Genomic DNA, 15,182 nt, shown 5'->3' on the forward strand with positions numbered 1-15,182 from the left:
ACCTTCTTCTCTTATAGAATTTCCTTGACCATATTCACTGATATGACTATATACAAGGAGAAAGCAAAGTAAGCCCTTCCATCTATAGGATGGAATGATTGGATATTACTTATCCAGTTAGCATTTGCTGATGCAACATTAAGACATTACATAACAGTAATGAGCTGCAGAATCAAGCAGTCATTTAGTAACTTATGCTGTTTGAATTTAATTTTCCTAATTTTAATATAAAAAAGTGGAGTTTTTCTTTGTGCTTTATTCATATTTTCTGTCTTTTTTGCTGCTCAAAAACCTTAAGCTTTAACTTTGTAAAACACAAAAAAAAGTTTAACTCAGGATGCCTCCTCTGTTTGGAATGTTTTTCTCGCCTATCTTCTCCAGTTTCAGTTCTATCTTGAGTATTTCCCTCACTCTGGCCATAGTCTTTATTGTTCAGTTGCCCCGTCATGTCAGACTCTTTGTGACCCCCGGGACTGAAGCATGCCAGGTCTCCCTGTCCCTCACCATCTCCTTGAGTTTGCCTAAGTTCATGTTCATTGCATTGGTGGTACCATCCAGCCATCTCATCCTCTGATGCCCTCTTCTCCTTCTGCCCTCAATCTTTCCCAGGATCAGGGGCTTTTTCAATGAGTTGTCTGTTTGCATCAGATGACAAAAATACTGTAGATTCAGCTTTAGCATCAGTCTTTCCAGTGAATATTCAGAGTTGATCTCCCTTAAGATTGATTGGTTTGATCTCCAAGCTGTCCAAGGGACATTCAGGAGTTTTCTCCAGCACCACAGTTCGAAGGCATCAATTCTTTGGCATTCTGCCTTCTTTACAGTCCAGTTCTCACAACCATACATGACCACTGGGAAGAAGCACTGCTGTTAATAAGGCTAGTAGATGCAATGAAATTCCAGCAGAACTATTCAGATCCCTAAAGGATGATGGCATCAAGGTTTTGCATTTATTATGTCAGCAAATCTGGAAGACTCAGCAGTGGCCACATGACTGGAAAAGGCCAATCCTCATCTCAGTTCCCAAGAAGCATAGTACCAAAGAATGTGCTAACCTTCAGACAATCGCACTCATCTCCCATTCTAGGAAGGTCTTTAACTTATGCAAACCAAGAACTTTCAGATGTCCAAGCAGTTTAGAAAAGGAAGAGGAACTAGAAATCAAATTTCAACATTTGCTGGATTGTAGAGAAGGCAATAGAATTTCAGAAAAACAACGATCTCTGTTTCATCGACTACACTAAACCCTTTGACTGTGTGGATCATGACAAACTGTGGAAAACTCTTAGAGAGATGGAAATACTAGACCATCTTACCAGTCTCCTGAGAAACCTGTATGCAGGTCAGGAAGCAACAGTTAGAGCCCTGTATGGAACAGCTGACCGCTTCAAGATGAAGAAAGGAGTATAACAGGACTGTCTTCTGTCACCTGCTTGATTAACCTACACGCTCATCACATCATGAGAAATGCCCAGTTAGACGAGTTACAAGCTGGAATCAAGATAGGCAGGAGAAATATCAACAACCTCAGATATGTGAATGATATCACTTTAATGACAGAAAGCAAAGAGGAACTAGAGAGCCTCTTGATGAGGGTGAGGAAGGAAAGTGAAAGAGCCGGCTTAAGACTCAATATTAAAAAACCTAAAACCATGGCATCCGCCCCCATTACTGCATAGCAAACAGAAGGGGAAAAGGGGAAGTAGTGACAGATTTCCTCTTCTTGGGCTCCAAAATCACTGCACATGATGACTGCAGCCATGAAATCATAAGACAATTGCTTCTTGACAGGAAAGCTATGACAAACCTAGATAGTGTGTTGAAAAGCAGAGACATTATACTGGAGAAGGGACTGGCAAACCGCCCCAGTATACTTGCTGTTAGAACCTCATGAACTGTATAAAAGGCCACAGTCTTTATCAATCTCATAATCCTATTTTAACTTCTAAAGAGCATATAACACTACCTAGAATTGCATTATGTAATACATGTATCCATTTACCTTCCACTGTCCCATGAGTAACATGAGATCAGGATCTTGCTCTATATTGCTCACAACTGCTTCCCTGGTTATCTAGAAACAGTGCACAAAAAAGATATACTATTATGCATCAAAAATAGTTATAAATAACTAAATGAATATTAAGAGACTCAATAGGATTGTGAACTGGAGAAACTTACCTCAATTTTATTAAGGGATAATGATATTCTCAAGGGGTTGTTAAGTTAGATAATGAATGTACTCATCTCTGTGGCTGGGATATTGTAAAAGCTCCTATATTACGATGTCTGCTTTTATTATGAATTTTATCTCTAAAAAGTTTGGTTTTGGTTTGATTTTGACTTTTGCAGTTTTGTGGGTCTTTTTGGGTTTTGCATGTTTTTTTGTTTTGTTTTGTTTTGAGGGGCAGGAGATTGTGTAAGAATCACAGGCATTTAGAAGGTCAGACTATTTCTTCTTTAATTCTCTGCCCACTAGGAGACCAGGAAGTCCACTTACACTGGGGCAGTTCAGAACAAACTATTTGGCCACATAAAATGAGCATGTCTATTCCTTATGCAGCCTGTACTTACATGTAACATTAAATGAGCAATCTTGAAAGGCATGGGAGGAGGGCCCGTGATGGAGACCTCTCTAGCAGGACTTCATTGGGCACCTTGGGTAAAACACTCTTGGACTCTTTCTAAATCTGGCCAAATGGATCACGAGCAGCCTCTAAAGAGAGTTAATGCTAGAGGTTATGTCTGCTTTGTGTTATATATAACCAAGTAATTCCATTAACTCAAGATTCTGTATCCAGTAGACAAAAGGTAGCCATACTGCTTATTCTTTCCATATATGTATTGCTTTCTGCCTGTTGTTTTTGGCTCTATTCTGATTGGCACAGGCTTTCCTTTTGGATACATGGAGTGTGTTTTCTTGTGGAAAAAACTGAGCATTTGGGAAATTAAATTAGATAAATTAGCATAAAGAAGCAGTACATTGTAGAGCAGGCGATTCTTTCATTGTTTGTATTTCCTCCTTCTATGAATCGTTTTGCTCAGGGTTAGCACTGAGTAAAGTAGTTTGGAAATTTCTATCTCATGTCAAAACCAAATGGGAAACAAAGGCAAATATTTTGTTCAAACTGTGACAGAACTTTGACTATAGAGCAGCATGATACCTGGGGTCAGAATGGTAAGGAAGGTGGTAATTTGCAGACAATGCTAAGAAGGATAAAATTCCTAAGGAAGAAAATTTAGGTTGCTTGACCCATTGCCCTTTATCACATGAAAATTATCTTTCTGATGCTAAATTCTTGTGTTTTTAATAAAAAGGTGACAATACACCATTTTATTGCATTACTTAAAACATGGGTAGTTTTATGTTTCTCGCACAAAATGATGCTATTTTATTATTTGTGAGAGAAAACTATTAGAGAATTTAATTAAAATTAGCCATATGAAAACTATGTTAAAAATAATAGTTAACCTAACTTGGAATATTCACTATGGGTTAGATATTGTATTAAGCACTAGACATGATTTAACTCATTTAACCTGCCAACCAATCCTATGTAGTACTATTGTTATCCTATATTATAGAAAAGGAAAAGAAAGAGGAGATTACGGATTTTAAATGACTTGTCCAAAGTCGCACTTTCAGTAGGTGGCATAGTCCAGATTTAATCTCAGGTCAGGTTTCAAAACCCACTCTGACTTGATGTTACCTGCTTCTAGTTGTTTCAAAAGGGAATTGAAAGGCATGGTTACATTACACATGGTATATAATGGGTTTGTGGACACACTTAGCCCAACTGCCTCTATAACTCAGCTTAGTGCGTATTATGCACGTAACTTAGTGCATATAACTGTCAAAAGTGCATATTAAAGTAGTGTTCTAAAATAATTATATGTAGAGAATATGAAATGGAAACAATCCAGACCCACAAACCATATTTTCTATTCTGTGGTTATACTAGGATAACATTTAAAGAAAGCAGACAGGGATTTTCATAAAACAATCTCTAAGCCTATAAAACAGTTTATATATATATATATATAGAGAGAGATAAAGAGAGTTAAGTAATCACATTTAAAAATTTGGAATAGGTTATATTGGTTGCAGGATAGCATTTGAAAAAATACCCAACAATTTTAGTATTTCATTTAAACAAACCACTGTGTTTACCAAGTACGTATTTTGGTTTTTATTTTCAAGTTGATTTTATTTGACCTAAGGTATTTATATGTATTAATAAATGATTTTAAAAGAAAACAGTATGCATCACTAGAAAAATGTGAACCATTTTTACCACTAGATATTGTTATAAATCATGTCAGGTAGCATTTGTCTACATTTAAGTTGCACAGAACCTGGAGGAAGAAATAGAAGAAACCAAAGCTATAGGTTAATGTTGTGGATAGTAAGGCATATTTTATACGAAACAGACTGAAAAATGATTTGGCAATGGTTCACTATGTTACAACAATATAGAGAGTAAATGGAATATCAGGATTTCTGAAGCAGAAGTATATGGTCTGAGTTACATATGGCAGGTTATCTATGTTTAACATATTAGAATAATTTTGTAAGACATTCACAATAAGCTTTACATGTCTATTGAAATGATTTCATGTGTCCTGTCAAGTATTTGTTTGGCTTTGATTTCAATAATTCATTTACAACAGAATTTCATTCCATCATTTCAAATTTTTTCCCATACTGTGGTATTATGCTGAGTCACTCAGTTGTGTCTGACACTTTGAGATGCTATGGACCGTAGCCCACTAGGCTCCTCTGTCCATGGGATTCTCCAGGCAAGAATACTGGAGTGGGTTGCCATGCACTTCTCCAGGGGAGCTTCCCAACCCAGGGATTGAAGCCATGTCTTCTGAGTCTCCTGCATTACAGATGAATTATTTACTGCTGAGCCATTGGGGAAGCCCCCTATGGCATTATCTGGGTCTAGAGGGAAATGTGGTATATTCTTTTATCACATAGTAAAAGAATAAGAAACATGTTTTTTTGTCTGTATTCACAATAATCACAATTTTAAATGAGAACAGATACCAGCAGCTCATTTTTAAATCTACCTTTCAAAAAAATAAAAATAAATCTTTCCCTTTCAAGCTAGATTGAGAAAGTAGTCATTAGAAAAGTGGGAATTCTCAGAGAAACAGAAATACAAACTATCATAGAAAAAAGAAGGAAGTTTAAAGGAACACAATAAAAATTAAATTTGTTTTGCAACTAACTACAGTTGGCATTTTATTTTACTTACTTTCAATCTTTTCACATGTGAATGCTATAAATATCAACAGTTAAAAATGCTGTTTGTTTTATGCTCCTCAGCTCATATCTTTCAGCTCCTACTTCTATCATGAATAGCTATTTTTGAAAACCTTTTTAAATGTTTGTTTTCATTCATTCCAATTTAGTTCTTAACAAATATTTCTGATGCTGTCTAAGCAAACCCTCCTACTCTTTTGGTCATAATTTGAAAACTATGAAATTTTGTTTATATATATACGTGTGTGTGTGTGTCTTAACCAATGGAATTGGATATAAGTGTGTTCAGCAGAAAAGGGCAAAACAACCAAGTTAAGGAAAACATTCTTTTCCCATGATGATAGCTGAGTTATCTAAATTCTGTTACTAAAAAAGGGCCTGGGCATTTTGTATTTGCATTGGTAAGCAGTCTTTCCCTAAATAATAGTTGGTATTCCATAGACACAGGGTAAACTCAAGACAGGCATTTAAAAATAAGACCGTGTGAACAAAATTCTTTGTGTTCATAATTTTCAACATAGAAGAGTTATAAATTAAGAGAAGTAAACTACACATAATGTGCATAAATGATTTGAAAAGAATATTTTTGTTAGACTTATCACATTCATTAATTCTCTTCACTCTCACTGAACACAAAACATTCATCACTGCTGTGGCATTTTATCAAAAATAGAGCCATCTTTGCCTCAATGATGTCTTCACTTAAATAGCAGGACGCATGCCACTCCTTTATTCAAAAACTCTCAGAGAGTTCTTCTCTTTAGAGTATCATTTTTACACAGTTTCTTGATCCCTGTCTGCTTCTCACTACTATCATGCATTGCAAAGTCAAGTTAAATTAAGGACTCTCTAATAAGCAAATACCAGCAGCTCTCAGCTGTTTCTGTTTGGACTCCAGATGGACTCCAGATGGACCCCAGATGGACTCCACAGTTGTGGGTCTGTGACTGTCTCACACACAGTGATTGATCTGTGGGCCATCTTGTTCATGAAGCCTTTCAGAGAAGTTTCCCTGAGAGCACCCACTTCTGTGAAAGGCATGCGTTGAAATTCTATAAATCTTGATTTGGATTGGACTCACTTTAAAATCCTTTAAATTACTAGAGCTATATACATAGGATCATAGACCTTTAGCTGCAAGAGATTTCAGAGACAATATGGCTTAAACTTTGCATTTTATTTTTTTTTTTTTTTTTTTTATTTATTTATTTTTTATTATTATTATTTTTTTCCAGTGGGTTTTGTCATACATTGATATGAATCAACCATGGATTTACATGTATTCCCAATCCCGATCCCCCCTCCCACCTCCCTCTCCACCCGATTCCTCTGGGTCTTCCCAGTGCACCAGGCCGGAGCACTTGTCTTGTGCATCCCACCTGGGCTGGTGATCTGTTTCACCATAGATAGTATACATGCTGTTCTTTTGAAATATCCCACCCTCACATTCTCCCACAAAGTTCAAAAGTCTGTTCTGTATTTCTGTGTCTCTTTTTCTGTTCTGCATATAGGGTTATCGTTATCACCTTTCTAAATTCCATATACATGTGTCAGTATGCTGTAATGTTCTTTATCTTTCTGGCTTACTTCACTCTGTATAATGGGCTCCAGCTTCATCCATCTCATTAGGACTGGTTCAAATGAATTCTTTTTAATGGCTGAGTAATATTCCATGGTGTATATGTACCACAGCTTCCTTATCCATTCATCTGCTGATGGGCATCTAGGTTGCTTCCATGTCCTGGCTATTATAAACAGTGCTGCGATGAACATTGGGGTGCACGTGTCTCTTTCAGATCTGGTTTCCTCAGTGTGTATGCCCAGAAGTGGGATTGCTGGGTCATATGGCAGTTCTATGTCCAGTTTTTTAAGAAATCTCCACACTGTTTTCCATAGCGGCTGTACTAGTTTGCATTCCCACCAACAGTGTAAGAGGGTTCCCTTTTCTCCACACCCTCTCCAGCATTTATTGCTTGTAGACTTTTGGATAGCAGCCATCCTGGCTGGCGTGTAATGGTACCTCATTGTGGTTTTGATTTGCATTTCTCTAATAATGAGTGATGTTGAGCATCTTTTCATGTGTTTGTTAGCCATCTGTATGTCTTCTTTGGAGAAATGTCTGTTTAGTTCTTTGGCCCATTTTTTGATTGGGTCATTTATTTTTCTGGAATTGAGCTGCAGGAGTTGCTTGTATATTTTTGAGATTAATCCTTTGTCTGTTTCTTCATTTGCTATTATTTTCTCCCAATCTGAGGGCTGTCTTTTCACCTTACTTATAGTTTCCTTTGTAGTGCAAAAGCTTTTAAGTTTCATTAGGTCCCATTTGTTTATTTTTGCTTTTATTTCCAATATTCTGGGAGGTGGGTCATAGAGGATCTTGCTTTGATTTATGTCGGAGAGTGTTTTGCCTATGTTCTCCTCTAGGAGTTTTATAGTTTCTGGTCTTACATTTAGATCTTTAATCCATTTTGAGTTTATTTTTGTGTATGGTGTTAGACAGTGTTCTAGTTTCATTCTTTTACAAGTGGTTGACCAGTTTTCCCAGCACCACTTGTTAAAGAGGTTGTCTTTTTTCCATTGTATATCCTTGCCTCCTTTGTCAAAGATAAGGTGTCCATAGGTTCGTGGATTTATCTCTGGGCTTTCTATTCTGTTCCATTGATCTATATTTCTGTCTTTGTGCCAGTACCATACTGTCTTGATGACTGTGGCTTTGTAGTAGAGTCTGAAGTCAGGCAGGTTGATTCCTCCAGTTCCATTCTTCTTTCTCAAGATTACTTTGGCTATTCGAGGTTTTTTGTATTTCCATACAAATTGTGAAATTCTTTGGTCTAGTTCTGTGAAAAATACCGTTGGTAGCTTGATAGGGATTGCATTGAATCTATAGACTGCTTTGGGTAGAATAGCCATTTTGACAATATTAATTCTTCCAATCCATGAACACGGTATGTTTCTCCATCTGTTTGTGTCCTCTTTGATTTCTTTCATCAGTGTTTTATAGTTTTCTATGTATAGGTCCTTTGTTTCTTTAGGTAGATATACTCCTAAGTATTTTATTCTTTTTGTTGCAATGGTGAATGGTATTGTTTCCTTAATTTCTCTGTCTGTTTTTTCATTGTTAGTATATAGGAATGCAAGGGATTTCTGTGTGTTAATTTTATATCCTGCAACTTTACTATATTCATTGATTAGCTCTAGTAATTTTCTGGTAGAATCTTTAGGGTTTTCTATGTAGAGGATCATGTCATCTGCAAACAGTGAGAGTTTTACTTCTTCTTTTCCTATCTGGATTCCTTTTACTTCTTTTTCTGCTCTGATTGCTGTGGCCAGCACTTCCAACACTATGTTGAATAGTAGTGGTGAGAGTGGGCACCCTTGTCTTGTTCCTGATTTCAGGGGAAATGCCTTCAATTTTTCACCATTGAGGGTGATGCTTGCTGTGGGTTTGTCATATATAGCTTTTATTATGTTGAGGTATGTTCCTTCTATTCCTGCTTTTTGGAGAGTTTTAATCATAAATGAGTGTTGAATTTTGTCAAAGGCTTTCTCTGCATCTATTGAGATAATCATATGGTTTTTATCTTTCAATTTGTTAATGTGGTGTATTACATTGATTGATTTGCGGATATTAAAGAATCCTTGCATTCCTGGGATAAAGCCCACTTGGTCATGGTGTATGATTTTTTTAATATGTTGTTGGATTCTGTTTGCTAGAATTTTGTTAAGGATTTTTGCATCTATGTTCATCAGTGATATTGGCCTGTAGTTTTCTTTTTTTGTGGCATCTTTGTCTGGTTTTGGAATTAGGGTGATGGTGGCCTCATAGAATGAGTTTGGAAGCTTACCTTCTTCTGCAATTTTCTGGAAGAGTTTGAGTAAGATAGGTGTTAGCTCTTCTCTAAATTTTTGGTAGAATTCGGCTGTGAAGCCATCTGGTCCTGGGCTTTTGTTTGCTGGAAGATTTTTGATGACAGTTTCGATTTCCTTGCTTGTGATGGGTCTGTTAAGATCTTGTATTTCTTCCTGGTTCAGTTTTGGAAAGTTATACTTTTCTAAGAATTCGTCCATTTCATCCAAGTTGTCCATTTTATTGGCATAGAGCTGCTGGTAGTAGTCTCTTATGATCCTTTGTATTTCAGTGTTGTCTGTTGTGATCTCTCCATTTTCATTTCTAATTTTGTTAATTTGGTTTTTCTCTCTTTGTTTCTTAATGAGTCTTGCTAATGGTTTGTCAATTTTGTTTATTTTTTCAAAAAACCAGCTTTTAGCTTTGTTGATTTTTGCTATGGTCTCTTTAGTTTCTTTTGCATTTATTTCTGCCCTGATTTTTAAGATTTCTTTCCTTCTGCTAACTCTGGGGTTCTTCATTTCTTCCTTCTCTAATTGCTTTAGGTGTAGAGTTAGGTTATTTAATTGGTTTTCTATATTTTAAACTTTGCATTTTAAAATATAGAAAACCTTGGCATCCCAGCCTAACTATAATATCCTGGGAACAGAGTCTATTTAATATAAGGTGATAGTTAAAACCTTAAAGTTTCCAAAGTAGTAGTCATTGGCTTGAGTTATATAGGGTGGATTATCTAGGTTGATCATCTTAATTGCATAATTGTGTAAAAATGAAAATGACCTTTAAGTCTTTCTAATAAATTGATTTCTCATGTCTTCCTACATATATGTTCTGTATTGATATTAAGTATTCACTTTCTAGTGGAATCTTGTCTATTATTTTAAAACTCTACTCATAATAATTCTTAATAAAAAAGGTAGTACTTGAGATGGTCTTTGATTATAGGTAAGGCAGCCATATACAATCTTGTAGAGCAGATGTGGATTCAAGCTGAAGAGCAGCAGTACTTGTCATTAATGACATCTGCTCCTGAAATCTATTTCTATATGAACTCCATCTAGCCAATTTTTAAATTTTGTTTTACACATGAGGACTTGCAGTAAAAGGAGGTAATATTTTTATGTCTTAACTATGGCTAGGTCAATTGAAAAAAAAATTCAATAAAGCTGAACGAATCTCATTGGTTGCTAAATCTATATTTTTATCAATTCATTTCTTCTTTTTTATTTTAAATTTATTTGTTTTAATTGAAGCTAATTACTTTACAATATTGTGCTGGTTTGGGGTTCAGTATGGGGGGACACATGTACACCCGTGACTGATTCACGTCAATGTATGGCAAAAACTCATCTCTTCTAAATACAATGTTATTTTTCTCATGATTGGTCTACATAATCACCGCTACCATACAGGAGGTACACAAACAGAACAATCATAAATAACCATAAAAAGACTATATAGATAGAACTGCCTATGTGGCATAATGAAAAGAGCCTTATCTATGTGAGAATTTGATGACAAATTCAAAGTTTCAAATTAATTAGCTGCATGATTTTTGATCAGTTATCTACACTGAATATGAGTTTATACATATTCAGAATGAATTAGAATATTAATCATGATGAGAGATTAAAGGAAGAAATTTATGTAGAGGCCTTGTACAAATTTCCTATCCTTACATATGTCTACCTGTACTGAACCAACTTATGTGTCTCTATGTTTTAAGTAATTATAGGTTTTCCCTAATTAAGATTTTATGATGAGTAATTAAGATGAGTAAGTCTTGGGGAGAAAAAAATACTTCTCCCAAATTTGGAGCAGCTGCTATGAACTGTGAATGTATCTCACTTGAATGATTGTTAACACAAAATGTAGAAACATTTTATGATGTCAACACACTTTGGTTTCTCTTGCCTTTTAGGAGCCTAAGTTGCCAAAGGATTACCTTGCACAAAAATTTGTTCTTCTCTTTCGTTTGTAATTCTATCATAACCATCATTCATCTCACTGCAGTGGCCAACAACCAGGCCTTAGTGGCCACAAATCCTGTAAGTAAAACAAGGTCTAAGGTCAAGGGGTTAATGGGGAAGAAATAGGAGAGGTAGGGAGCAGGGGTTCATACATGCATATGTATATGATTAAGTACTAATATATGCATATTTTATGTCACTCACATAAAGAGTATGTATATGTAGCTATATTCCAATCGAGAAAGGTAAATATATCTCAATGTTCCCCAAGTTATAAATATTGAACAGCAAAAGGAAAAATACTTTGTTTCAGTTATCGATATGTTACATGTTTTCACCTCATTTTATGGTTAGAATCTTGCTGCTGGTGTGACATAATATTTACTCAATTAAATTTAAAAAAATCAATGAAAGCAACAAACTGTGTAGTTAGAAAAAGACAGGACATGAAAACGGAAAATGTAAATTATATGCTTGATATCAGGCTGACTTAAAAGAGTTAATAAAACCAGGGGAGAGATGACTTATATGTGTATAATGTTAACTTTTACCAACGTAAAATTTTTAAAGTACTCTGAGTGAGTGAAGTCTCTCAGTCGTATCCAACTTTTTGCGACCCTGTGGACTGTAGCCTAACCAGGCTTGTCTCTCCATGGGATTCTCCAGGCAAGAATACTGGAGTGGGTTGCCATTTTCTTCGCCAGGGGAGCTTCCCGACCCAGGGATCGAACCCGGGTCTCCCACATTGCGGGCAGACGCTTTAACCTCTGAGCCACCAGGGAAGTACTCTACCTAATCCTAATTGCCTCAGCAAGCCATTAGAAAGTGTTCCCTACAATCTCTTTGGAAGCACAGGTTTTATTATAAGTATCAAAAGACATACAAAAGAAGCACAGAAATTATCATAACATAAAAACTATATCTTAAAAACATAACCTGACATTTACTTGTATAAAGGTATGTATTTTCTGCAAACTCTATGGGCATTTAAGCTATATTTAAACTAAAATATCTGCATAAATGGCAATCATAAATTTGAGTTTTTTAATTGCCTGCTTTTATAATATTTGTAGCATCTATATTACAGTTTTGGATGTAGATTTGTATGCATATGTATATATGCATACATAAAGTAGTTTTTAATAAATTAAGTTATCTAGTTATTGAAATGAAGGAAGGGAAGGCATTTTCACTCAATGAGTCAATAACCAATCTTCTCATATGTGTTTTACGTGTGCTTTTAGGGTGACTTCTAAAATTCCCTGCATTATTTGCACATGTGCATCTGGATTGCTTCATCTTGTATATGTTCCACTCTAAGGGAATGGGATGGAGAGGGAGGCAGGAGGGGGGATCGGGATGGGGAACACATGTAAATCCATGGCTGATTCATGTCAATGTATGGCAAAAACCACTACAATATTGTAAAGTAATTAGCCTCCAACTAATAAAAATAAATGGAAAAATAAATGAATAAAGCCTTCAGCAAAATAATAAAAAATAAAATAAAGTCACTGGGTGAGGAAACACTGGAGTATAATTAGCAAAACAAAAAAAATGGCGAATATCCTGCCATTTTAGAGTACATTTCTGCAGAGCAAGGAGATTCGGAATTCTGTCATAAAGCTTCAGAGAAAGAAACTCTAAATATTATGCTTATATACAAGGATGTTCTATTTAACACCTAAGTTGCAAAATGTAATATAGTTACTTTCAATATATTCTTGGAAAATTTATTATCTGTTTATAACACCAATGTTGTCATAAACCGAGAAGGCAATGGCATCCCACTCCAGTACTCTTGCCTGGAGAATCCCATGGATGGAGGAGCCTGGTAGGCTGCCGTCCACGCGAAGAGTCGGACACGACTGAGCGATGCACTTTCACTTTTCACTTTCATGCATTGGAGAAGGAAATGGCAACCAACTCCAGTGTTCTTGCCTGGAGAATCCCAGGGACGGGGGAGTCTGGTGGGCTGCCGTCTATGGGGTCGCACAGAGTCGGACACGACTGGAGCGACTTAGCAGAAGCAGCAGCTGTCATAAAAGTATTTTTCTACAGTACGCTTTTTTATCATAATAGTTTGTAGATTAATTTTTTTAATGAAATCAGGGGTTGGAAGCCCAACTGTATGTTCTGTGGGCTCAGTCGTGTCTGACTTTGTGACCCCATGGACTGTAGCCCACCCAGCTCCTCTGTCCATGTGATATCCCAGGCAAGAATACTGGAGTGGGTTGTCTTTTCTTTTTCCAGGGGATATTCCCAACCCAGGGATCGAACCCGTGTCTCCTGCTTTGGCCAGCAGATATTTTTACCACTGAGTCACCTGGGAATTGTCCCAATTAGATATGTGTATCTAAAAACTATACAAATCAAATTTTATATATGAGGCCTATTATTTCTATATACGTAGTTAAATAACTCAGCTTTATTTTTGAGAGAACATTTAATACAGTGTGTTTGATATCATACATATTGCAGATGTATTTAATAAAAGAACATTTTTTTAATTATCCTCAGTCAGAAGGTATAACATATGATCGAGAAAACAAAATTGTGTTCAGGGTGTAGCTTTGATTGATGCTGCATGAATATTAGCAAATCATTTAACATCTTCAATACTCAGTTTTTTGCCTATAAAATATGTGACTAGTGATATAAAGCATGCTTTGCAGAATTACTTTGGGGATTACATAAAAGAATACACACAAAAGTATTTTTAAGTCAGCTCAATACACAAATGTTGTTACTAGTACTCTATGATAATCTAACAATTATTTTCTAGTGCATCTAATTTCCAGTTTTCCTTTCAGTGAAAAAAGCTCGTTCTTCTAAAAACAATGATAATATCCACTAAGTATTTGAGTTCCAGTCTGAAAATTGGAGTTGATGGGAGAAACTGGCTGTGTATTTCTGGGAGAGCTTTAAATTTATTCCTCTTGTTGATGGATTAAACAATAGCTCTTACTCCTCTGTGTTTTCTTTATGCAACATTTAAACCTCTCTTCCTGTCTCTTTAAGAGTAAAAAAAAAAAAAGAAAAAAAAGAAAGTGAAGACCTCAGGAAAAGGGGAAGGAAAAGCATAACTTTTTCTTCTCTTACCTACATGAAATCCTCAAATCCTGTATTAAAAAGAAAAAGAATGGGTTCATTAGATTATTATTTAATAAGCATACGTACTGGTAGCATGCAGGGCTTCCTCAAGTACTTGGCGCTTTTCATGAATGCTTTTAAAATTATTAATATAATTATTAAAAGTTTTCCAATAGAATGTAACAATCAAGGAGTTCATGATGACATAGTTAAAATAGACATAAAGTCATTCATGGGCAAACTTTTTTACTTGTAATTACACAATAGCTAGAACAATATTAAGAAAATACACATTCACTAAATGTAGTAAATTTGGAATTTGCATATTTCCTGGGAGATGTATCACAAATCTCTGGAGTCAGTGGCTAAATACTTTAAGGAGGAACCATTAGATAGGAGTGAAGACTGGCCTTTACAAATCTGAATCATTAGTGGGAAAAATTTGGTGTAGAGAGAAAACTCTGTGTTTCTGTATAACTAAACTAAACTAGAATATTGCTTTACATATTCATTTATACACAACTAAATATTGGTTGCTTTCTGTGAATCCCTTGGTGGTCCAGTGGTTAGGCCTGTGTTTCCACTGTTGGGGCCCAGATTCCATCCTTGGTCAGGGACCTAAGATCCCCCGAGGTGTGTGACACAGCTAAAAAACAAACACATACACGTGTGTGTGTGTGTGTGTGTGTGTGTGTGTGTGACGTATATATTGCTTTCTTTTTCCCTCGTAGGTGAGTTGTAAAGTGTCCCAGTGTGTGTGTGTGTGTGTGTGACGTATATATTGCTTTCTTTTTCCCTCGTAGGTGAGTTGTAAAGTGTCCCAGTTCATTCATCTTTACCTGATGGGCTGTAACTACTTTTGGATGCTTTGTGAAGGCATTTACCTACACACACTTGTCGTCGTGGCTGTATTCGCAGAGAAGCAGCACTTGATGTGGTATTATTTTCTTGGCTGGGGTAAGTGCCATTATGCATATCTACTGATTCATCTTTAAAAAAG

General features: G+C 35.9%; 1 protein-coding gene across 2 annotated transcripts in view; it reads left to right on the top strand.

The window, feature by feature from the left end:
* CALCRL (calcitonin receptor like receptor) overlaps positions 1 to 15,182 on the top strand; it is a 136,507-nt gene that overhangs the window by 105,322 nt on the left and 16,003 nt on the right. For both annotated transcript variants that reach the window (XM_061135121.1, XM_061135122.1), the window contains 2 exons: positions 11,041 to 11,167; positions 14,986 to 15,139. In XM_061135121.1, the coding sequence (XP_060991104.1) occupies positions 11,041 to 11,167; positions 14,986 to 15,139 (281 nt within the window). The remainder of the gene's footprint in view (positions 1 to 11,040; positions 11,168 to 14,985; positions 15,140 to 15,182) is intronic.

Source organism: Dama dama, chromosome 33, assembly GCF_033118175.1.
Source record: "Dama dama isolate Ldn47 chromosome 33, ASM3311817v1, whole genome shotgun sequence".
Taxonomy (NCBI): domain Eukaryota; kingdom Metazoa; phylum Chordata; class Mammalia; order Artiodactyla; family Cervidae; genus Dama; species Dama dama.